General features: G+C 35.9%; 1 protein-coding gene across 1 annotated transcript; it reads right to left on the bottom strand.

Annotated features, from left to right (window-relative positions):
• Nucleotides 1–15,764: 15,764 nt before the first annotated feature.
• On the bottom strand, nt 15,765–24,752 carry LOC129261938 (uncharacterized). The gene is made up of 7 exons (XM_064099360.1): nt 24,150–24,752; nt 23,413–23,805; nt 22,525–22,689; nt 21,724–21,945; nt 21,060–21,311; nt 19,860–19,967; nt 15,765–17,496 (listed from the first exon to the last, which is right to left on the bottom strand). The coding sequence occupies exons 1-7, from the start codon at nt 24,331–24,333 to the stop codon at nt 17,381–17,383; spliced, it is 1,440 nt and encodes a 479-aa protein (XP_063955430.1). The 5' UTR covers nt 24,334–24,752; the 3' UTR covers nt 15,765–17,380.
• Nucleotides 24,753–27,636: the final 2,884 nt, after the last annotated feature.

Raw genomic sequence — 27,636 nt, 5'->3', positions numbered from 1 at the left:
GTTTCCTGTCTCTCTGTCTGTCAGTTCAGACTGTATGCATCAGGGGCCGCGGAAGCGGGGGGGCTGGGGGGGCTTCAGCCCCCCCACTTTTTTCCAATACCGTATACAGAAACGTAAAAATGACCATATGGGCACTTTCACCACAGATGGACACAGAGGCAAAAAAATCAAGTTGATATTCATGTCAAATGCTTTATGTTTTTCAATAAAACAAGACCTGAAGTTTCTGAGACAAATTTTTTTCCAACTCTGGCAGCCATTTTTTATTTCAAAATGGCTGCCAAAGTATGGATACAAATTAGTGTTGAAAATAGCGTATTGATACATATTTTGTTTTGACAGATTTTTAAAGAACAGGTTTGATCATAATATTTTCGCCTGTGATTTAGCTTGCTATTATAACACTTTTTAAAATCCCACAGAAAGAAACACCAGTAATTCATTCATCTGATAAAAAAACATTGATGAAGTATGTGATATGGTATGTAATGTCAGTTACCGAAAACATGAACTTTTTTTTCTCATTTCCTGGAAAAGAGGATATATTATATGAAACTTGGTAGATTTCCTCTCTAGGTAACACCCCTCCCTTCTACACCAAAATTAAAGATTACCAATTAAAGGAGAATGAAACTCTTGGAGCAAGTTAGCTTTTGTGAAAGCAGAAAATCAAAGAATAAGATCAACAAAAGTTTGAGTAAAATAGGACTAGCGATAGAAGAGTTATGAGCATTTGAATGTCAAGATCACTAATGTTATGGAGATCCTCCCATTGGCAATGCGACCAAGATCTATGATGTCACAGATGAACAACTCTCCCCTTTTGGACACTGAAAATATACCCCAAAACATCTCTTTTTGCTCATTCTAATCATATGACAAACGATGCATCAATGATATAATGTTGTGAAACCTCTGTACTTGTTGTATGTGTGTGACATCACAGATCTTGGTCGCATTGCCAATTGGAGGAACTACATGGCATTAGTGATCTCAATATTCAAATGCTCATAACTTTCTTATTATTCATTCAATCTTCCTCAAACTTTCAACAATATGTTTCTTTGATTTTTCTCTTTGATATGGATTCAGCTGGTTTCAAGGGTTTCATTCTCCTTTAACAATGAAGCCATAGGGTACCATTAAATATATGTAATGTCAGTTACCAAGTGGAAAATGTAATGTCAGTTACCGAGATGTAATGTCAGTTACCATGATAAAACGTTGGTTACCAATATTGAAATACAAATATGTGGTCAATTTTATGGTGAAGAACTATTGTACACAGTTTGTTATTTAAGTCATTCACTTTAAAAGTCACACCAGAAGGAGCTTGCTATTGACTTTTAAAAGGTATAGTTCACAAGGAATACTATATGAAATTATGAAGGAAGTTGCATTCCCCTCTTGCAAAAAAAAATTACTATGAAATTGTTTTGTACATACACTTACTAAGTACTTAATTGTTTGTATCAGACAATTTTTTGTTTGGTTTTCGGGGGGGGGGGGTAGGGGGTACTTTTCCCAACCTATTGCCTAAATCTGCAACATTTTTTAAGCTTAACATTGTGATGAAGGGGATTTCCAGGGTCCCTTTTTTAGTTTCTAGGATTCTTTTGAGCATTGCCTCGCTAAAAGTAAATTCCTGGTTTTTATACCTGTTAGTAGTGTGGATGTGTGATACAATTTTGTTTTTGGTTTACAAGTATAGATGAAAAGTGAAATTTGACAGTTCTGATCAATGTTGCATGGATCTACTAAAACTGTTTTTTTTTTCTAAGTTACAAATAGTTCAGTTTCAGTTAAGAAGCTGGAGTTTATTTTTTGTTGACAGCTAAAAAAAGAAATTAGCAAAGAAAATGATTAAACAAATTATGAAGAGAATTGAAATCGGACAGATATGAACAAGCATTGCTTGCACTGACCAGAATAGAAATCAATAAAACTACATGGCTGCATGAGATTTGGGGGAGGGGTACGTGTAGCCTAGGGGAGGAGACCCTTATTCATTTTGCCTTTTTGAGGGGAGGGGAGGTTGGAGAAGGAAAAGGTTTAAAAAGTCAATATAAAACTGATGAATATATTATGGGTGTATAGTCAGAAAAATCCATGTGTACAGTCAATGCAATATTAGATTACTATAGGAAAACATGTAGCTGCTATGACCCCACCCCCCCCCCCCCCCCCCGAGTAAGTAAGACATACATTTCTTATCTTTTGATAATTAAAAATGTGAAGTATTATGAAACTTTTATGATTTTAAAAAGCCTTACATTCAAGTACCAAGAAAATTATGCCTTTGAAAATCATATAGCACTGGTAAATGTTAATGTGTATTGTCAGTTACCGACAAGTAATGATAAAAATGTTGAAATCAAAGAAAGGAATTAAGAAAAAGAAAAAGTTTTTTCATTGAAATGTTCCTAGAAACTCGGGTATACTTCTACATCAAGCTCACTTTCATGTGAAGCCCTGCACAGAAGATACAATACAATGATTCCCCACGTTTGGCTCAGCCCCCCCACTTTGAAAACCGTTCCGCGGTCCCTGTGCATGTCTATCCATGTGTGTACTACAGGTGTACTAGCCATACATGTACAATGTATCTCTTATTCGCTGTCTTATCAGCTCATCTTGGTTCAAAATGAGATGCAAAATAAGAAATCTAATGACATGTAGGCCTAGCATTAAATTTTTTTTTCTTCTGGCTTTCACAAAACTATGCACTGCATGGGTGGTTTGCAAATGAGAAACCAATTATACTGTATAATATACCGTAGTTATAGGAAATACTAATTTCCTCATCTGAAGTAAATATATAGTTTGACTCTATAAACACAAACATGATTCCATCAAGATGTTCTTTATGCATGTATCTCTTATTCGCTGTCTTACAGTATCAGCTTATCTTGGTTCAAAATAAGATGCAAAATAAGAAATCAAATTCTATATAGGCCTAGCATTCAATTTTTTTTTCTTCTGGCTTTCACTAAACTATGCACTGCATGGGTGGTTTGCAAATGAAAAACCAATTATATAATGTACCATAGTTATAGGAAATACAAAAAAAAATCCTCATCTGAAGTAAATATATAGTTCGACTCTATAAACACAAACATGATTCCATCAAGCTCTTCTTTTATTATAAAAAAATTGCACACATGCATAAAAACAAAAATCAGTTGGAGAAAAAAATACTGTTATGTAATATTCACTGAAATTATTTTATTTCTAATTTTGATAAACTAGTATTGTGTTGTATTATTCTATCAGTGCAACATGTGACACTATCAACTCTAATTTATTGTCAGTTTGCACAAATAATGATTTTGTGAGATTACATTGTAGGCTAAACTTCAAAATGTCTGATGTTTCATATTTAATATCTGATAATCTTGAAATTTTCAGTGTTATGCTTGGTTTATCCATTCAAATTGACTATTAAAGGAGAATGAAACTCTTGGAGCAAGTTAGCTTTTGTGAAAGCAGAAAAATCAAAGAATAAGATCAACAAAAGTTTGAGTAAAATAGGACTAGCAATAGAAGAGTTATGACCATTTGAATGTCGAGATCACTAATGCTATGGAGATCCTCCCATTGGCAATGCGACCAAGATCTATGATGTCACAGATGAACAACTCTCCCCTTTTGGACACTGAAAATATACCCCAAACATCTCTTTTTGCTCATTCTAATCATATGACAAACGATTCATCAATGATATAATGTTGTGAAACCTCTGTACTTGTCCTCTCATAAAGAGAACACCTCACCTTGTGATAGACTCTATAAAAATGAGAATATAAGTGAAATAAGTACTTAGGTAATGAGGGAGTTGTACGTGTGTGACATCACAGATCTTGGTCGCATTGCCAATAGGAGGATCTACATGGCATTAATGATCTCAATATTCAAATGCTTATAACTTTCTTATTATTCATTCAATCTTCCTCAAACTTTCAACAATATGTTTCTTTGATTTTTTTCTTTGATATGGATTCAGCTGGTTTCAAGGGTTTCATTCTCCTTTAAGGAATTACACTGCATGTTTGTTCATACTGTATGTAATAAATAATAATAATAAGGCATTTAGGAACGTCATAGCATTTACACTGTAGATCAATTTACAACACTTAAAAGCTACATGTACATCTGTACTGGATACAAGTAAGTTTTCAACTGTTTCTTAAATCTATGAAGAGAAGTTTCAGATCTTAATGTAATGGGAAGCTTGTTCCATTCTTTTGCCGCAGCAACAGTAAAACTACGTTCACCGGCCTTGCTCCAAGTTGCCCGATAGGTTAGTCGAAAAAGATCTCCACCTAAATGCAAACCTTCTCGTTTAGGATTGTGAATCTGAAGTGCCCCCTTGATATACACTGGTACATGATCATGAAATGATTTATATACATACAAGAGAATCTTAAATAATATTCTTTGTAGCCAGTGTAATGCCCTTATTAATGGAATAGCATCATGCCTACGGTCAACTTTGTGAATGATACGTGCTGCCCAGTTTTGCAGACTCTGTAGTATTCAGGTATTCTAAGGTTCCACTTAATTTCAATCTCATATATTTTTTTTAATAAGAAAGTTTATACATGTAGGTCATTGCCTCATGAACAAATGAATGCACATTAAAGGTAACACACATTGCCCTCCAAAAATACATGTATAAAGACAGGCAATCCCAACATGTACATGTATGTAAACATTTGACAGCAAGACAGCTCATTACCAATTCCCCATCCACAGCCCAAGACACGTACATTTCATCTTGCATAATTTATGTTAAGGGCTTACCATTTAGGGCAGTTGGCCATGATGGTGTAAATCTTACACGACCAACGACACCTCCCGCCGTCTCTCTAAAGATAAGATGATGAAAATGAACGATGGAGAAGAGGAACACAATATCAAGGTTCAGCACCTCATCTTCTTATTGGAGTAGTGTACAGAGCTCAAACGTGCCAACTCAAACCATCCAAGTATTTGTGACTGATCACCGTCTGCAGCCAAAGCGCCCTGCTCACATCATCATCGTCTAAAAATTCTGTGAATTGGGTTGCAAATTAAGGTCTGCCCATTGTGGTTGTGGATAGAGCACAGTTTTCATCCAGCCAATAACAATTGGAGCACATGCAGTTTTCCTGATTGATGGGCTGAAGGGGGTGGGATTTCAATACCCACAGATGATCTGCAAAAAGAAATCCAAATATGATGAGGTTGAATTTTGAAATATTGTGATATATTGACATGTAAACAGCAGACATGCAAACATGTACAGTACAAGAGACATATCTCTTTTTGTTCAATACTCAGAGACAACACCCCACAATTTCTCTCTTCCTTTTTCTTTTCTTGCTCTCTCTCTCTCTCTGTCCTACCCCTGGGTACCCCTCTTTATATATTTTTATCCTCCCTCCCTCCCTCTGATGTGATGTCCCCACTTTCCTTTCCATATTCACATACACATGTAGTCTTGTGACAGAATAAGATGCGGCATGATTATCTTATTTTTCAATCCTTTTTTTTCCTTCTTGGTGAACAACATTTGATATCAAGGTTTATTCATATCAACTTTTCAATTTTCAAATATCATCAACTCAATACAAATAATAGATGATACAGATTTTCTTAGATATGCATAAATATCCTTGTAAGATATGAAATGTATATGTACATAATTAACAATAAAAGAAAAATCTGAGAAAGTTTTCTTCTAGTTGGTTATAAAATAATGACAAAAAGATAAAATGAGAGATGTAGATGAGGGAGCCAAAAGTAAAAGCAAAGCTTGTTGGTTGAAGGCTAAATGAATATGCAGTGAGTCTCATAAAAATATCAATGACAAGAAAGAAAACAAAAGGAGGGAGACACGAATACGTATATTAAAATAAATTAATAAATATATATATACAATGAAATACAAAAGAATAATTTGGGGTATAACATCATCATCTAACTCACTGTACAGTGTACATGTATATTCATTAAAAAATGAATGTACACTGTAGATCTACACATGTAGAGCCACTTGACCAAAATAATGAAGGACTTTAAAATGTCATATAAACTTTATTATTCCTTGTACAACTTTTAATGGAATTTTCAGTGTTTTGTTTTATCGGTTCAAACCAAACTACATGTATTTTAAAGGTCAAAGTCCAGACTCCACCCAAGAAAAATGTTGATTTGAATAAGCACGATGCTGAAAATTTCATCAAAATTGGGTGAAAAATAAGAAAGTTATGACATTTTAAAGTTTTGCTTATTTTTCACAAAACAGTTACATATATATGTACAACTCAGCAACTTGCAAATGAAAGAGTCGATGATGTCCCTCACTATTTTTGTTTTTTAGTTTGAATTTTACAATATTTCAATTTTTATGAATTTCACAATTCGGACTAACTTGACTGAACCATGAAATGTTATAACAATGGTAATTCTTCATTTCCAGGGAGTACTAAAAGCTTTCTTTCACATGACAATGAGGGGAAAATTAGAATATTTCATGTAATAAAATACATGTGAATATAAGTGAGATTTTAAAATGTCACAACTTTCTTATTTTACATCCGATTTTAATGAAATTTTCAGTGTTGGATTTTTCTCTTTTTATTCAAATCAACTTTTAGTTAGGGAGGACTTGTCCTTTAAGCCAGGAGTTCCCTTTACAGGTGGCATGACATTCTTTTTTCTAGCCATAATTTGTTCCCTTGAATTTACATACAACTCGTAACACTATACTTACAGTGTTCCCTCAATTTTCTTCATGCACACTTCACATTCCCTTGACATTGTACATGTTCTTCAGCTTACTGAAATACTGCAAGTTACATAATTCATGAGATTGTGTTAAGAAGTTGAGGGAACAAATTATGTTCAGGAATAAGTGGAGTATTGTGATCTGGTGGTACATGTAGGCCTTCTGACTTTTGCCTTGAAAACTAAGGTTGTGGGTTCAAATCACAGCAATGACGTACATGTAATTTGCTTCAGCAAGAAATCGATCCAGAAAGGTACTGCACTCAACCGTGAACTTTACCAGCAGGAAGCAATTCCATAAAAAGCTGTGAGCACCACTTGGCGTAATAAGCCCAAAATTTTGAGGGGGCTCGATATGACGTAAAATATTGCATAAAATTAATGTGAGCGAGCAAAAATTTGTGTTACAAAAATCCAAGTTTGTGATAGATTTTGACATACGGTAATATTTGTACAATATTATATTTCATCCTTATCCCTTTGCCTTTCCTATTCTCTTTTTTTTTCTTGGTCGTGAAAAATCTGTACGCCCATGGCACCAGAATTAGTACTTTAGCCTACAGACAAAAATTATATCCTGAAATATTCAGAGCAGCCAATGCTTTAGAATACATGTAGGTTTTATATCAAATAGAAAAACCATGCACAGGTTTTATTTTGGTCGGGCACCCAATTAAAATACATTTTCATGTAATCTAAAATCACAAAATTTACCCTGTGAAACATAATGTTCATTTCATATCCTCCACATACTAACTGTTATAGGGCATCTTGGAATAATAATAGAAACACTTATTTGGGGAATTTGTGTATTCCTTGGTACATGTAGGTCACAGTCATTTTACACTAACAATTTGAAATATTACTTTTAACAATGAGAAGAGCTTGGTTCACAATCTAGACTGAAATCAACTCCAAAAAGAATATACAATAAAAACATTCTAATCATTTCATGATTTAAAACAAAGCTGATTGAGTTGAGGAAGAAACTGGCTCAAAATATATGGAAAATATACTGTAAGTATGCACCAAATTGACCAGGGGCCCATTTCATTACAACTACATGTATGGCAAGTCTGTGTTAATTGAAATTGAATTCTAAATTGTGATTGGCTACTGAGTCCTGTTACCAGTATAGCTGCCATAATGGCAAAGTGGATCTAATTGTACATGTAGTTGAAAAGGGCCCTATATCTTTTTTTCTATCAAGTCACAAACTTTATTAGACTACGCACAAATGTTCTGCCTTTATTTCAGCTGTTCTTGATCATATTTTGAATGTCCAGGCATCTGAAGAGAAATTTGTTAAAATGAAACTTTTTATACATGTAGTCATGTACACTCACTTTTATCTTCACTCTTCCCCAAAAATATGATTACAATAATTTATTTTTTTGGTAGTTGCACTTTGCTTCAGACTATGCGTATGAGCCCTTTTTAAAGCCGTCTTTAGTTTTGGTAAAGGGTCAGTAATGTGAACTATACTCAAGTCATCAAATATTACAATATTACAAAAGCAAAGTAGTCATTGAATGCATTTTTTAAAGAATATGGCATTTTTTAGGGCATTAGATTTAGATTTAAATCGAATCTCCTCTCTCAGCAATGTTTTTAATTTGATGTAAAATGGCCATTTAAGAGCACTAGCAATTGGATATTAAAAAGCTACTGACCAATGTGTTTATCTTCATCACATTGAAGCAGCACTTAGCTTAATAGTCTGGAAGACAAAGATTATATCCTGAAATTTTCAGCCTATTATGTGTTTGAGGTGTTTTATAAACAAGACAAATATACACTCACATTTGATCAGGTACTCAATTAAATTAAAATCAATGTAAAATCAGTATGTTATACTTTATCCAATAAGACACATTTTTAGTTGGCACATATCCTTCACATCTGTTCTGGGGCATATAATCTAGCAATGAAATTGAATAGTGACAATTCACTTTTGGGGGGATTTACCAAAACTAAAGATGGGCTTCAGTTAAAAAATAAGCTCTTCAAGCAACATCAACTTATTAAAAACAACACAGAAACCAAGACTAGATGGATCTAAACTGAAAGAATGACTAGCTCTGAAAAATATAAATAGATCTCACAATTTTTGCTTTTTACATAGCCTTGAAAAAAAAACCTCTACTTCAGTTCTAGCTTCAATTCTAGTGCTTTAATTTAGAGATGGACTTAATGTGCAGTGGGTCTGATACCTACATATTTATCTACATATTATTGCAAATACAACCTATGTACAGTAGCAGCGGCACAACATGATTTCAATTTTTCTTTGACATTTTAAATGACAATGTCAGTGTAACAAAAGAAATATTTAGTATTACCACTAGTAATAAACAGTCTGACACTCTGTCTAGATAGATTTGTACACTGTAAAAATGCTTTGTACTTTTTTGTAGCTGTTTCAATCTTCTAGATAAATGCAAGTGCTTCATTCATGAATGGTTTCTAATCACACAAATTGCTGCTTTACAAAGAGGCCGTTCTCATTACGCTTTCTAAAACTAGTTTACTGGAAACCGATTCAGGAAACCACTTTGGAAGATCGCTTTGCTAGCGTTCCCACTTGATCACACGAAAGTGGTTTTCAAAATCACTTCACGTAAAGCGCTCTTGTTGCTATGGAAACGCTCTCAGTGGGGTGACACGTTTCGCGCGAAATTCGAAACCGCAGCATGGGCATTCTACACCTGTCGTGTGGAGTAGCGCGCTCAAAATGTGCGAAGAACGGTTATGTCCTCACTTACGCTAAAAACAGTTTAACGAGGCAAAGCGATCTTGAAAACTACGTCGCCAGGTGGTTTTCCAAACTGGTTTGGAAGATCGCTTCCAAGACCGCTTCGACCGTTCTCACTACGCGTTAAACTAGTTTCCACTAAACTAGTTTCCAGTAAACTAGTTTTAGGAACGTAGTGAGAACAGCCTCATAATGTACATGTACGCCTGAATACTAGTATGGATGAATGGACTGCCATGTGAATGCAAAGATGCATGCAGCGCAACAAAGGATGCACTGCACATAATGATGCATGCATGGACACACATCATCAGTTCATAAAGGAGAGTCAAGATTCATCATATAACATGGCTATTTGAAAGATCATAATTTATTTCAATTAAAAATTTTATGACATGAAAAAACCTGAAAGAAATCTCTACTCATCACAGATTTATTCTCTACACTATACACATTCAGGCATTCCAATCCATGCAGAGTTGGGTGAATATAGTTTTATGTAATAGTATGTGTCCCTTGTGCCATTGCCTGGCCTGGATCTGCTGATCTTAGCGAGTATACCTAGCTGCCATTAATAGGCCTACCGCCTAGCATACCCCATAAAATGGTCACTTCTTCTTCTAGAGTATATATGTAAGTGTAGACTGAAATCCGCTGTTAAGGAGGATCGCCGTCAGCGCAGATACAGCTGAGCGTACGAAAGTGCCAGCCAGAAGCCAATCTGCTGGCGCGTCCATGTACGCTCAGCTGTAGCTGATGGCGATCAAGCGATCGAAGAAGGCTGGCTGATCCTGATCTGTTTGTCATCAAAATTTGCTATTTTCCAGCATATTTTTCTGAAAGGTGGTAAGCTGATTATATTCAATATAAATTTATCTTTATCCTTTCTTCCTTTTCCCCCATCACAAAGCAGAATTTAGGAGTAATCGAGGAAGATGCAAAATCACACCCTTTTCTCCATAGACGCTGTAGTTAAGGCATCAGTGGAGCTCCACCACTACAAGCCCAATGGCCGTCATCGGTCTATTGACGGAGGGGATGCCGCGGAGCCAGACAAAGTCTAAGCATAGCATATCCCAGAACAGCTCCAATTTTCAGGCTTAGAAAACAGGCTATATTGTGCTTTTCACCGGCCTCGAGATGTATGGATGATATCTTTGCTTTCCAGATTACGCATTTCATTTTCTTAACTTCTATCACAGTGATATCACATATATTTTTTCCCGCACGCTTGAATTTATGAAATCTACAGTTTTGGACTAGTTTTTGCCATATTTTATTTCCTGCTTATATGGCACAGATTTCAATTCTATCTGCATTCAGATTATGTGTAACAACTTTTCCTGACATAGCAATTTAGGCCCAATAAGAGCCAAACAAAAAAATCACACAAAAAGTACTTGAATAGTTGTGAGTTTCCCTCCATTTAAACACTGAATGATTGTGACTGCCATTTTCATTTGAAAATGAAAAAAAAATTGAATTCATAATCTGGAAATCAGAAAAATCACCCAGTTTTTTTGTACACAAACCTATGGAATCACGACCCTCCATACACAACATGACGTCATCATTTTTATGCGACGTGGGGGTGCTCAATTGAAACAAGTTCAGGAGGAGCGATTTCTTTGATTTCTATTTAATTTTTAACTAATGGAAGGAGATATATATGTAATATTTTTGGTATATTTCTATTCTCTGAATCATTACCTTTCTGTTGATGTATGGTTGATTTTACCCCGGTCAGGGTCTTTCAAGAAAATATTGGATTTAATATGACTGAATTTTATGAAGTGTTCGGTACTACGATACACTGATGTGGACGTGACATTAGTAGGTAGGACAAAAAAAACCAATGAAACTGCATTTCTACTAAAAGCATTACCTTAATATATTTATAATATTAGCATTATTGTCAAAAACATTGCTCAAAACTTACCTCAAAATTTCCAAAATAGTGAAACATAAGGCTTAAATACTCCATAAAATGTGCCTGGAAATGCATGTAGCATTTCAGCCCATTCCTGGATCCCCATTGCCTGGCTATACTGTGTGGGCTAGTGGCTAAAAATAGGCATTCTAAAGTCTTTATGCTGACCTAGACTGTTTGAGCCTCTGTGAGGAGCCGTGGAAACATGTCACCTTGTCATTGATAGTCTTGGGCTTGGCTGCCAGAAAATGTGAAGATGTCACTACATTTACTGTACCGTAACTAAATTGTTCACTCAAAATATAGAATGAAAATTTGAGGCCAATTCACATATTGACTTTTTTACACATGTCTACAGCACAAATCTGGTGCCATTGCCTACCCTAAGTAACATTAGACTTGAGATAGAAGATACCACCGGGTTTATTAGGAGTGTACACCGGTCCCGCTGCTGTCGGCCTACCAATTAACTGAGCAGAAGGCGTTTCCTTCACTTCCAGACTCCGACCCCGGACTCCGACCAATGCAATGGCAATGCCATCTTGGTTTGGAATTGGTGAGACTTTTAATACTTCCAATCCATATGGATCTTCACCTGTAATGCCAGAATTTGTGACAGATTGAAGGAAAAACAATAAACGAAAAAAAAAAAGATTCTTACCTTATTAATGACTGCAGCAGAGGCAATACAGAACAAATGGACGTTGTCGACCTTCAAGATGTGTGTGGTTTGCATACATGGTGTACCGTATTGTATTTGCCGTATCATACAAAAGCGCGACCTCTTCGTAAGATCCGGATGTATTTCCAGGATGGGATCTCCGATACCAGTAGTGCGGTAGGAGGAAGAAAGTGATTTTTTACCCCGTTCTTTACTCAAATTCAAAAATCAATTTTTATCATACACCTTTTAATTCGTATAGGTATCAACGCAGAGGAAAAAAATAAACGTTGCGATGAGAGAAACGATAACTAAAAACCTAAAATTTATTTCATGGGAGCACTGCATGCATGCACTGTACATAAATACAATACATGACAATAATAAATTTTATAATCTACTGAGATTTTATTCAACACATTGCAAACAATATTTTAAACGTTCTCTCTTTTCTTGCATTTATGATATCCCAGTTCTGGAAACTTTTGTTTGACATATAGACTCGCAATATTATATATTCATCCTGCAAGCTTTTGGAGTGACGACGATTTGAGAAGCAACCTGAAATCTTGCCAAAGGCTTGCCTGATATATGCATTTGCATCTGATATATAATTCCGATTTGTCTATGTACAAATTAATTTCTAGATACATCCGAATTTAATCCTTGGTTGCAAATTACCCCAAATTGCCGATGATACGGAAATGGTCAGATCTGACGGACTAGAAATTGTCACACTGGACCTCGGGAATACCGGAACAACATCCGAGGAACACATATCCATGAATTTGAAATAAAGTATTAATTAGTAGGCCTTGTAAACACATTTCATTATCTTGAATAACTATTTACACTAAGAAATAGGGGTTCAAATTTAGACCCTATATTTTTGGTATATGCACCACAAGGGGTTGCTATAATGAGTGCAATTATGCTCATTTGTCATTTTGTGCACCTTTAAAGGGGAATCCAACCCAAATAAAAACTTGTTTTTATAAGAAAGAGAAAAATCAGACAAGTTGATAGGTGAAAGTTTGAACAATATTGGACAAACAACAAGAAAGTTATGAATTTTTAAAAGTTGTAATTATTGGTAATCACTATACCCATGGAGACTTCAAATTGGCCGCATATGGGATGTCATCGTGATGTAAGGCAAGTACTACTCTTCTATGTACTCCAATACATATCATGGCTAAAATGTCATTTTTCCCAAAAGTTTTATTACAAATTATATGTTTCTTTCATGAGGACATAAAACAATATACTACCTGGGTTATATTTAGATTACTGCCCCAGGGGAATGGGTACTTAGGAGAAAACCACAAATCCCTGATAATAAAGTACATGGCCTATGGGAAAGTTGTCCTTGCCCTTTGTCATAATTTACTTACACAGTTGCCAATTTGAAATCTACATACTATTAGTGATCTCAATTTAAAGCAGCTATAACTTTCCTATTGCTTGTCCGATTTCTTTCAAACTTTCACCATTCTGTGTAATTTATTTTTCTCCTTCCCAACACAACATTTTATGGCCAAGGCTGGATTCCCCTTTAAGGCTAGAAATACAGCTATATATATATATACATATATATATATATATATATATATATATATATATATATATATATATATATATATATATATATATATTTCCATTATGATGCAAGAACACCCCAAAAGGTTGGAACAATTAGTCTCATTTAGGGTTCAAAAATTTATTAGTGTGTTGAAATTAACTTACACGTGCTAATTAACTTTGTCAGACTGGTATTCCGCTTTTTATTGTATTATATGGATAGACACATACTATATACATTGTTTTACATTAGTAAACTAACATTGTAAAGCTTCTATGCAATTGTATAAAACCAAAAAGCAAAACAAAAACGAGACATCTGTTTTGTACTGAACATGATGCATGTATATACTATTCACTCTCGCAACCACTTGGTATAACGAAACAGGGAAAGGGGTCAAACAATTCGTAAACATGGTTTTGATAATACAAAAATATTTTTGTAGTCAATGTATTCTTTAAACTCATGATCAAATTCAGGGAATTCCAAATTATCGAATTAGCTGACAAAATTCATTATCTGAAAAGAGAGGAACATCATAAAATTAAGGAAACAATAAAATATAAATTAAAGTGAGAAAACCAACAGTCATGTACCCATGTTTTTAAAGGCATATGAGCATCGAACAGAACAAATTTGTATAGAAAAAATAATAGTATGGGGCTTTATTTTTGTTTACCCGCGGTCAATAGTTTCCTCAACAACCATCAATTCCCTTTTGGTTATAACCCCATCATTTCTCACTTCTCACTGCAACTATATATATTTAGTAATTCTCACCGTCGGCGATATAGAATGGAAGCATAAGACCAGTTTAGCCCAATTGGTCTCCTTGACAATGTACATGTTAAAGTGACTAGCGGACTAAAATAGATTACGCCCCCAAAAGGTAGCCCATGCACTTGCAACAGAATTTATACCCGATAGTTGCAAAGATTAAAACAACACAGCCAATATTACTGAGAAATTCCACTACATAAACGGAATGGGCGCAACCCCCCCCCCCCCGGTCCAAGTTTCATAGTTTAAGGACAAGCCGACACCAACAAAAAGTTGGTTTGAATAAAAAGAGAAAAAATCTAACAAGCATAAATTATAACACCGAAATTTTCATCAAAATCACGGACGTAAAATAAGAAAGTTATGATTTTTTAGAACTGATGTTCGCTTAATTTCGCAAAACAGTTACATGCACATTCTGGTCGGTATGCAACTGAGAGAACTTATGACGTCACTCAATCACTATTTCCTTTGTATTTTATTGTATGAAATATGAAATATTCTAATTTTCTCCTCATTCTTCTGTGAAACAAAGTTTTCTGTTACCCTGAACATATAGAATTACCATTGTTTTAACATGTTGTAGTTCAGTCAAGTTGGTCCTTTCTGTCAAATCTGTAAAAATTGAAATATTGTATAATTCATAACAATAAAAAACAAAAATAGTGAGTGGGGGACTTCATTGACTCTCTCATTTGTATATCACTGATTTGTTCATAATTTTATAACTGTTGTGAAAAATAAGCGAAACTATAAAATGTCATAACTTTTTTTCATACATCCGATTTTTATGAAAATGTTCAAAGTTATTCTTTTTTGATTTTTCTCTATTAATTAAATTCAACATTATTTCTGGGGTGAACTTGACCTTTAAAAGTACAAATTTATGAGCGTTTTGGGATCTATATACAGTGCGAATTAATATGGTTGTATGATTAGGATTGGAAAAGGAGACTGATCCTGTAACAGACCATCTACCCCGTTTACCATTATCCAACAGTCAAGTTCACCCCTTTTCCATCTCTACCGGGATGACTCCATTTTATATCCACCAGTGATAATAAGCGATCGTTCACATAATGAATTAACTGGCTCATAAGATTTAAAACACAGCTGCAGCAACCACTAATACAATCGATTAATGCAAAGATTGTTCCTGTTTGACGAACCACTTCCGACGGAATCCATATGACCTAATTTTGAAACATCACAAAGAATCAATCCAGAGATCGAATTGGGACCTTGAAAGAAAATAGGAAAACCTCTATCATGCATTTTATTATTTCATGATTAAGTTTATTATCATGGAATTCGACAAAAATAAACAAGGAAACTCAATGATTTATCTAAACCAAACGGTAACGGTCCTACACACAACACTGAGTGGAGGGGCTCGAGTTCATTCGCCCCAGGACGCCACCCCCCCCCCCCAAAAAAAAAAAGCATTATGGGTTTCAATAATGATTTGATCCCCGTCGATGTCATGTTATATATAGACAATATTCTGAAAACATTATGACTATACAAAAGAATATTCAACTATTATTTACTTTTGTTTGGAATATGGTTCGATGTGTGGCGTTAATGATTAATTTTGTATAAGTTTTAATGGGGGAAGCCCCAGTTTTACTTGAAGTATCAGTAGGCCTAATCAAACATTGGTTGCTCTGTTTAATATAGTCTCCCCTTAACAGTTGTACGATATCATTTGGGATGGGTCCAGTAGAATGGGGGGGGGGGGGGTCAACCACATGGCTGTCCGAATCAAAGAGAGAAAAAAACTCAGATAGCGGGAAGTCCTATATAAAGACTAATAAATAATAAATAATCATGATAATAACTTTCTTTCACCCAGGCTAGCCACTGGGAACGTTTCATCAAGATTTTTGTCCGACAAGTTGTCAGATCTGACAACTTTCCTCGATGTTGATTGGCTAAGAAGCAGTGTCACTATGGTAACTGCTGGATAAAATGAGACTTGTCGGATAAAACGTCTGACAACTCCTTTCATGAAACTCTCCCCAGCCGGAATCTTTTCTTCCAGCGGGCCCTGCATGACATCATTACCCTTCTCTATTTTCATACGTTGATCAAGCGTCTGACAAAAAAAGACAGTCTTCGGTATGACTCAGCCGGGGATTGAACCCACGACCTCCGGGTCACGAAGCGGGCCTTTTATCACTGAGCCACCATGCATAATTTATCTAATATTAAATCATAGTATCACTCTACACACATGCAAGTCACGAATATTCATATTGGGAAAAACAATTTCGCCTCCCCCCCCCCCATCATACCGCATGCCAGCGGCGTACCTAGGATTTTCCAAAAGGGGGCAAATTTTTTGGAGGATATTTCGTCCGCGAAAAAAATTGACAAGCAAAAAAAAAAAAAAAAAAAGTCTTCAAGTTCAAAACTTCAAGCACACGTTTGTTTTCATTGCATTTTTACATTACAAATGAGTAATTTTGCTTCTCAATGGGGGGGGGGGCACGTCCCCTAGATCAGTTGTGACTCGTCAGGGGGGCAGTCTGCCCCCCTGCCCCCCCCCCCCTTAGGTACGCTAGTGCCGCATGCACTAGGTGTCATTCCACTGGAACATATCTGAATGGCACTGGTGGCTCAGTGGTACAGCGCCCGCCTTATTCGAATCCCAGTTGAGTCATAAAACTTAGAATTTCAGGTATAGTTTAGAATAGTTACTAGAGTAATATAAGCTTGATGAAGGGGGGAGGGGGCGGGGGTTGATGATTTAGTTTAACCCTGGGTAATTCTGTCAATCACTTTTCATACTTTAATCAATGTAGGATATTCTTCTATCTGCGCTACATCGTTTGCTTCCAGTGTCTACATGGTCTTGTCTGAAACAAAATTCCCATTCATAGTTGATCAGCTATGATGCTACTTCTGACACACATTGCAGCTCTTTGGGCAAACCGAAAACATGTACTCCATCTTCGTTCTGCAGAAGCCTTTCTCCGATAGGACACCACAAAGACGATGGTAGTCAAGACAACCTAGGAGAACAAAATTGTTTTAAAAGGAAGATTTTGAAAGGAAGGTAATCATCAATTGTAGAGTTTATAAAAAATAGGCCTTCAACCTGGCATCCAATTCTAAACTGGCCATTTATACGTGATTGTTTTCCTCAATGACCACGTCCATTTTTGGTGTCTATAAGACTTCTTTATTATCAAAACCTGAAATATGTCCCGATTAACATTATAGTATTTACATAAATACGGCAAACCACAGGGTATGTTTTTTTTGTCACATTTCAAGGAAGTCATTTGAAACATTTAATTCAGTCATAGTAACTGTTTCATCAAGCGACTATATACGTTTCCGATAATCTACACAAGGCCGGAGAACAATCTGAAAATGGACATCATGATGAAGCCATGCAGCAAAGAAAATACAATTATTTGGGTAATATCTCGATTTTTTTCGAACTATGAACAGAATACCAACGTTATTTTGTTCGAATATAATGTCACGAAAATCACTAACACGGGGTGCCGTATATATCCCCATGCATGGGTGTCGATCACGGGGGGGATGGGGGGATATATCCCCCCCAATATTTCAAGTGGGGGGGGGGGATGGCCTGTATTATCATCCCCCCCAATAATTTAGGGTAGAAAAATTGTAATAATGATGATGAAAAAATGAAAAGTTTGATAATGATGATTATAGTGATGATTATAGTATGCCATCAATCAGTTTGTTTCCCTCGCAATTTGTGTATATTGTTATTAAATAAAAACATTCTTTTCCAGGACTTTTAAACAGATGGATGGAGGTTCAAGATGAACAAAATGAAATGTTTATGTACCGGTATATGATATTTTTTAACACATGACATAAAAGGACCCCGACGAAAAACAACTTTTGTTGATGGGGTGTTCCATCCCACCAGTGGTGAATAAATTAATTTTAAGAAATCAATTGATTCAAAAGGGTGGAAAATAACGGGTGGAAAAGGGTGGCAAGATAAACAGGGAAACCCCCATGGACGTAAATCCTATAGGGGTATGCCCTTTATGAAAAATGATTTGATAAGGGCCCATGTCTTCATTGTTCCTGGTGCTCACATTGTCTGTTTAACTATAATCCTGTGGTACTAAAACCTCCTGTTTTCAATATACTTCCTCGCACTTCGAATTATTATTTTATGTGCAATAGTATGCTTCTTTTCATGAATACTTAAAGTGATTGCCACATTTTAAGGTCTTAATATAAAACATTTCCTGTCCGTGCTTATGTTCGCATTAGTGGATTGGTGAGATATGTCTGCTCTCCATGAATTCCTAGAATCAGTCCTTAAAATGTCCCTTTTTCTGATCTCAATATCAAAAATTTTCAGGTCGCGCTTCGCGCTCGCATCATTTAGTTAATGAAATATGTATGGTCTTAGTGAATTCCTACAAACAAGCTTTAGAATGCCCCTTTTCAGGTCTGAATTTCCTAAATTTTCAACTCGCGCTTCGCGCTCGCAATATTTGATTATTGAGATGCGTATGTTAATAATCACGATTACAATGACTTCAAGTGCTTCATGTGTAATTCTAACAAAATCAGCAAGCGCTTAGCACTCGCATTAGATGACTGTGGTGAGATATGTAGTGGATTCCTTAAATATAGTCCTTAAAATCTCCCTGTTTGGGGTCAATATATACAAAAATTTCAGCTCGCGCTTCGCGCTCGCATTGTTTAGCGAGACAGGTACGTATAATGATTACAAGAAGTTGATTATAATGTCCCTTTTTACGTCCGAATATCAAAAATGTTAAGCTCGCGCTTCGCGCATGCATTATTTCATCAGTGAGATACATATCTGTTTAATATATGGCACTGTCCTTAAAGTGTGTCTATTAGGTCAGTATACCTGGCAACTGAGCACGCTTCGCGCGCTCACTAAGTGACTCAAAATTTTTGCTGGTGCTCCCCAATGCCATGACCCACGGTACGCCACTGGGTTTACTTGTAACACAAATTGAATTTTAAAAAAATTATATAAATACAGTACACTGCAACAATGAAGGAATTTCCTAGAACACCATGCATATCAACCACTCCCAAATGTCCTAACTTGTGATTTTAGTGGGGTTAATATTGAAAGATCCCCATCCACAAGAATATTTGTGTCAATCATCCCCCCCAACCAAGAATACCGATCGACACCCATGTCCCCATGCAAATGATAATTTGTTATTGGTCTCGGGTACGTTGTCAAGAAGTTTCTCGTGCTGTTTGATATAAACGAGAAACTTGGGAGATTGTAAACGAGAGACTGTCAATGTTCTGCGCAAGCAAAATGACATTTTGCAAAATAACTGTTTCACAAAAGTTGCGTCGCATATTTAAAGATACCTCTTACCTGGACATAATCGGCAGGTCTTTATGCAGTGTGATCTTTTGATGGGATTAATGCTGCACTCTTCGACCGATACCAGATCACCACATAATGATATCCTATCTGAGCAACCTAGAAACTCAAGAATATCGATAGACTAGAAATTAGAGCAATGAATCAATAAATAATTTCCAGTATTATTTGTACTTTGCTATACTCTTATTTGTGCTTATTTTTTTACGAGTGTATGATGATGAAGATGGTGGTGGTGGTGGTGATGATGATGATGATTGATGATGATGATGATGACGACGATGATGATGATTGATGATGACGATGATGATGATGATGATGATGATGATGATGATGGTGATGATGATGATGATGTTTCGAGTCTTTCTGGTTTAAGATTACATGTTAAATTGATAATCAGGCTAAATAAAAAAAAAATACTCAAGGTTGCTAAGGTGCCAACCAATCTGAATTGACTTAAAAAACCAGCTCGAACACAAATCAACAAAAAGACGTTGTATTTGATAATTTTTTCCACGTATGGATAATACTGGAATACAAATCAAACTTACAAAAAGGAGAGACCAATGTATACGTTTCCTTCTTGTCAAAACATTAAGAACTCTCGAATATATTCGTAATTTTAATGAAATTTTATTGTACATGTGGTCTCTGGATTTAATCATGCACGTAAAACGAATTGTTACTCAATCGCCGATTTAAGGAGTTCTCGCTCCGCGATGTACGGAGAGTTCAAGAATGCATTAAACGTATTGACAATGCCCGTTAAGTGATAAGGAACAGCTGGATGGTCTTTTTAGGAATTTGGTCAACTGGAACAGCAGTTTCGTCCGAAGTGTCTGAGCTCACGAAAAATTGCAAATATGACGTTTATCTCTAAATACAGTCAAAGACGAAACTGGTCTTTTGATTCACCAATGTTTGACAAAGACTTCTTTGGTTGTTCTTTGTCATGAATCGCATATGACAATACATTTTCTATGTTCTTGATTCCGTCGAGCGCCGTGGAGTGAAAGCTCCAGACAGAACAAGTTCGTCAGGCGTGACACGGTTCAGGAAACGCGTTATGGAAAAAAATAACACATTGTCACCTTACTACAATAGCGCTCTATTACCCTTGTGATTAGGCAACTATCATGACTATAGATATTGGTGTTATGGATTCATTTGGATCTGTAAGTGCGTCCTCACCAGTTATCGCTGATGACATATTTCCTGGGTTCCCCTTAATGACTGCGACTCTAGTCAATGATCCTTCATCAGTTAAAATTGTAGTCCGCGTCGACTCTGACGGCGTCGACATGATGTGTCCCATCGATATCGGCGATGTCGTGTTCATTCCCCAGGGCTCTTCTAAAGTTGATGATGCAGTATACTGGTCGACGCTTGGTGTCGAGGGAGAGGAGACACAGTCTCTTCTCACCTGCCAAGTACTTGTTTGACCTATTAGACATCGGAATAGATAAACAGCAAAGTTTATATAGCTTTGTCCTCTAATTTTAATGTTATAAATGGAATTAAATGATTAAGGGTGATATTTATATCAATTATATTATTTCTCACTCCATCAGTCATGATGATGGGAAACCGTTCTTTCTATTTTCAAACGGTGATAATAAAGATAATCTGTATGCAGTAAGGAAAATTAATAATCTGTAAAAAGTATTATGTGTCATATTTCTGTCGGCTGGGTCAAAGCTTTCCATTTCACAACTTTTGTTTTATTCCTGGTCATAATTTTCTCAAACTCACGAGAATATGCTTCAAAGATTTTCTTCGTGCAAAAGGGGTCTAATACTCATGCAGGGCTTTATTCTCCTTTACCAGTTCACTACAAAACAACAATACTAATTACTTTGATTTGAGCATCGATCCAGGAGATGGTTGCCACATGGAAATATCTCCATCAGGATATCATAGAGTTGACGGTCATAGCCATAGAGGGCTTCACGTGTACTGATGTTAATGTGGAGGTCATCATCGGTATCGTGATGGACGTTGACGTTGAAGAATGACTGCGCACCCTCGGCCAAGTACTCGTTGATGTTGGTACCACCCATATGATTAGACCAAAGCCCTATTGGAGTGTCAATAATCAGACTTTTGCGTAAATCATTGTAAAATGTATACCTGAAACAGTGAAAGGGGAATGATAACACACCATTGATCGCCTGTCATATTATGTCGGGAGCAAACCCTAAAATGGCACCCTTTCTAAATTTTACGATACCAGTTTTTTTAGTTGTCCATGCACTTATTATTAAACATTCGAGTACATTTGCTCGATTTTTCTCCTCACCCCTTTCCATGATTTTGTTTTTGTGTGTGTTTGCCCCCAATAGCACATCAGGGCACGTGCTCCCTTACATCTGTAGGTAGATACACCAGAATATTTACAACAGAATATCAGCATGGATTCAATATGGTGCCGGTGATGTGTTAACGTGTTGTCACTTTGATTTTTGAGTAACGGTCAATGAGGTGTCGATGTGGTGTCATATTGTGGAGTATTCGTGTGTCAGTGTATCGTATCGCTAATACCATAGAGCTATTCTAATACTGTGTCAGCGCAACTTCAATCAAGGAGCTTCTCCTTGCTTCAATTTTATTGCTATACATGTATAATACCAAGGAGCTTCCAGCTCCTTGATAATACCTGAGCGAAATGCATCAAGAAATGCGTTTTTAAGCCTATCCTTAAAGCTCGTATCGATGAAGTCGACAGCGACAAGGTGGATGGCGTGGACGAACTCGTGTACGATGATGTCTTCCTCATACCATCGATCGATTGATTCATCAGCGCAGATGAGGTTTTCTTCAGCTAGACGGTGCAGAGGGAGATCAAACAGAATGTTTACTAAACAATAATGACAATCATTTTTCAGTCTTTAATCTATATATGCACTTTCTTGCAAATGAATTTTTTGGTCTACAATTCTTTTTATTACATTTGTTTCTGTTCAATTACATTACATTCCTCGATATTTCTACACAGGGCGTATAGAAAAACGTTGCAATTTTGGAAAAGCTGTTAAAGTTAAATGTCGAAAAGATATATATTTTTAATACTGATAGATGATGATATGTTCTGAAGTCAACACTGAATTCAATTAATATGCCTGTATGTCCTACTATATATTTCATTGGCCAAGGTCATGAAGGTATGAAGATTCAGTTTGAAAGAGATAAAGGGAAAAGGAGATCATAATAGTCAAACATCAGTACTTAATGAAACAAGATAGAAAATATTAAAGAAACGAAGAGAATAGTACACTCTAAAAAATATTGGGTAAAGTGCTCCATGAGGGTAATTATAATATGTCCAACCAACATTGGGCATTTCTTTTGGGCATTTTTATTTATCCAGTGTGCTGAAAATTTTGCCCACTCTAAAGTAATTACTGCTTATTTGTTCAACCTTACTGGACAATAATTATGCTTTCCGCATTAAGTAAAATACTGCCCCAAATTGGTTGGACACATAATTACCCTCGTGGTGATCAAAATTTTTACCCCATATTTTGTTTACAGTGTATATATTCACCTGTCACCGTTACCGGGTTTTCAGGAGTGCCTCCGAGACTGCGTGTACGTGCGTTCCAAGAATCATCCAAATATCTATATTCAGGTATCTCATTAGTTAATTCATTAATACCAAGTACGGATACTCGTGCCCCTCTGTTGTGAAGAGCCTCGCGGATATCCGCTCTATCCATCATCAGAAACCGAACAGTGTAGCAGGCTCTTTCAAGCGCGGTATCCGATACCTGTCTGGATGAGATGATGGGTATCCGGTTAGCATGTGTGTATTTCTCATAGAACGGATCCAAATTGTATTTTTCTCGAATAAATCGAGGAATTGCTGAAACGGTTTCGCAACTAGAATGGTCGGTGTTGGGTCGACAATTCGTTGGCCTGCTTCGTCGGTGGACGTGTCCTGTCAATAAATTAATAAAATATTGATGATCAAAATTGATGAATGAATTGATAAATTATTGATTACATAATCACATACACGATAATTACAAAATAAACAGCCCCAAAGGAATATCAGCAGATACCCAGACATTTTTCGATAGATTCGTTGTGATTTGAGTCATGATTAACAGAGGGGCGCACTTAAAAGAATTTCTATTTTGAAAAATCACTTCTGATTCTCTCGTCAAAAGGAATCGATTAAACAATTTGAAAGACAGAGCTCGCGTCATCTTGAAACAGCATATCGAATTCGAAACAAATTATATAATGTTCAGAGATACTTCTTACAAAACAATAGCTTACCTTTTGTAATGAATTTATCGTTGTCCAGTTTGTCATGTTCCCAACTTTTGGTGAGAGATGGATCTTCAGGTATTGCTCCTACCAAAGCACTACTTCCACTTATGAACAGAATGTAATAATTTAGACAAGGAAGAGTAAGAATAAAAAGAAATATTGAAATCAACACGGATACTATCGCTGACATCTCTTCCTAAAAAATCCTTAAATTGACCCAATTCTCCTTTCACTTGCTATCTGGAGTTACATTTTGATGATAACGAATGGATGACGTGAAAACTTTATTCATGGCAAGATCCGATACTATGATTGATCATATGATACCTTCGACGACAGCAACGACAAAGACGACGACAAAAACGGTGACGACGACGACAATGATAATGATGACGATGACGACGATGATTGTGTTATGACGTCATAATGATGCGAATCACTTTTGTTTCAAAACGTTACTTTGTTCCTATGTACCAATATTGTAATTTTAGCTTTGTTTTTTTATTAAATATCAGTCCAAGGTTTTTATTCTGGTCGAATGAAATCAAACACCATTGAACTATAATCAAGCTTCACCGAGTCAGTTCTCCTCATCGAATCTTTTACATCGGGTTTTAAAAGTTTGTGAAGTAATATAGGCATATGATAATGGAAACCTCCTGTTATATACTCCATGAGAGGAATGTCCTTGCCTTTTCAAAGACCGGAAATGCAAAAAGATTCAAGGTCAAGAATTTGAATGCTCTTTTTCTCAGTGACGCACAGTCATAACAATAGATACTTCTTGCGGTTATTGTCATGCACTGTCTTGACAAATATATTATTTTATTACGTCAATCATAAAGTTCATAGCCATCTATCACAAAATTGTTATCATTTAAAAGCTGCTGTTATACTGAAATCCCCAAATTTGATTGCACGAGAACAAATTCTACTTGGATTTCTTATTAAAAGATTGATAGAAAGAAGAAATGTACGCACTTTACAAACAACGTACAAGATAATGCATGGTATGTTACCAGAGAGCATTCGTAAACGATTTATTTTAAGTGATTGTAACTACATGCTAAGATCATCGTCTCTAAAAATCAAATTACCCTTAGTTAAAAGCAATTATAAGAAAAGAAGTCTACAGTACAGGGGGGTCAGAAGCTGGAACGCACTACCTAATGACTTAAAAGTAACTAGTTTCAACATATTTAGATTGGACGCCAGAATGATGTAAACTTGTTTGTTCTGTTTGTTTGTTTTTCTTTGTAATATTGATGATATTTTAATTGTATATTTATTTCGTATTATGTATCTTAATTGTATATACATGTAATGTGATTTTAATATATGTACGCACGGACGTTCAGAAGAACAGCCATTGGCTGAAGTTCGTTTACCGTGTTGAAATAAAATAAAATAAATGAAATGAAATAGAGAGCATGATATTGGAAGAGCGTCAATTAAAGGTAGGGCCGCAGGACCGGCCCCTGGGACCGGCCCGGGGAGGGGGGGGGGGGCTGAGGGGGCTTCAGCCCCACGTTTTCTGTAAACATATACAATAAAGCAACAGCGGCATCAAAATATCACCCATCTTGTAAAAATATACTAATCTTTATCGAAATGTTTCAACCAAATTACTTGACATGGATGCCACTTTCTATACTTATCTGAGGAAATTAGATTGATCAATCCAGTTATGTACGAATATGGGCAGATATGACAACGAGAGGTCTACTTGATAAAAATCACGATTGCTTTACGAGAAGGACCATCTGGCTTGTGAGTTTGCCAGCCAATTTCCATTTGTTATCAAAATCAGTTCATATCATAATATACCGAGGTTTTTTACCTGACTGCTAAGAAAGCACAAATGCCTGTGAGCAAGCAACCAGGGGACCAACGGCTTAAGGTCCTCTCCGAGGGACCTGGTAATGAGGATAAATGCCTTACCAAAGGGCACTAGCACACCACTTGGGAATCGAACCCGGGTCACCGTAATCCGAAACCCCCTCTCTACCGACTGTAGCTATCGCGCCTCTTGCAAAGATCGAATTGAAATGATAAATCTACAATTCATTTTCTTGATATCAAGAATTTGAATTCAATAGGGTCTATCAAGAAAGGACTAATTGATAAAACGGATACGCGTCGGCATGTTACATAAATTATGATTGAATATAATGTAAATACAAAGTCATGTTCAAAAGAAACAATCATCAAAACTAAGCACCTCGAGTTCAAATGAACGCATCCCATTATAATAAATACAATGGAGATGCAAACACAGATCTGTACGTGGTTGTATCTCCATGATAAAACTAGGGCAATATTCAGTGACAGCATAATTCGATTTTAAGTGTCTCTTGTGGCAAATAAAACATTATTGACTTAATCGTTTCATTGATAATGCTTAAATACCAATAAAATTAAATGCATAACAACCTTGACCACAACAAATCATTCTGATTCAACGCATAAGATATATAGTGCTTGAAAAGGGGTGATTTCACGCTTCAGAAGTTGAATTTGTAGAATTTTAGAAAAAATTGGACCAGACAACCCCGAACAAAACCAGAGACAGCTTGAGGGAAAAGAATCACGGTTTTTATTTTAGGTTTGAAAGAAATACAGTATGATGCTGCATCTGAGTGTGGAGGGTTTTATTTGTTATTTGTTATTTTACTGATAATAATGTTGAAAACAGAGGAGTATTATGAAGAAATGGTGGGTGGGATGAGAAACAAAGGATAGTGTGAGACAGAGACAGAGAGAAAGAGGGAGGGGGGAGAGAGAGAGGGGGGGGGGGTAGGGATGCATGGAGGTAGAGAAAGACATCTATGGACATTGAGATGATGATAGCTGACAATGATCTGGTGGCCCATTTTTAAGTATCAAATCTAAATATATGTTGTTTAAAAATAGACGAAAAAATATTTTAATATCAGGACAATTGTCACTGAAAGGAACTTTACTAGAGTGTGTGGAATCAACATTATTTCTTGTATTATGTATCGACAAAAACCTCACATGGAAAAAAACAGGTTGACATTGTATGCAATGTGCTAAGCAAAAAATTGGAATATTTTATAGATTGAGGAATTATGTAACAAAGAGAATCTTAGTTATGTTATACAACTCATTTATTTTACCTCATATAACGTATGGTCTGGAAGTTTGGGGTGGGACGTGTAAAACAACTTTGAACCCTATATTATTACTTCAAAAAAGAATAGCTAGAATAATGACGTTCAACCATCATACTTATCACTCTGCTCCTTTATTTTATGATCTAAATATTCTCGATATTTTCAAGCAATACCAATATTTGATAGGAGTTTTTATGCACGATTTAATTAATAATCGGTTGCCGCATAGTTTTATTGATTATTTTTTCATTAATAGACCATCCTTACGATATAGAGAAAAGCGAAATGTTAATCTTGACAAAAATAATACCAATTTGGGAAAACAATCAATTTCATTTTCTGGTCCTACTTTATGG

Source organism: Lytechinus pictus, chromosome 5, assembly GCF_037042905.1.
Source record: "Lytechinus pictus isolate F3 Inbred chromosome 5, Lp3.0, whole genome shotgun sequence".
Lineage (NCBI taxonomy): Eukaryota > Metazoa > Echinodermata > Echinoidea > Temnopleuroida > Toxopneustidae > Lytechinus > Lytechinus pictus.
Note: the sequence above shows the minus strand (reverse complement) of the source record. Positions and strands in the feature narration are given on the sequence as shown.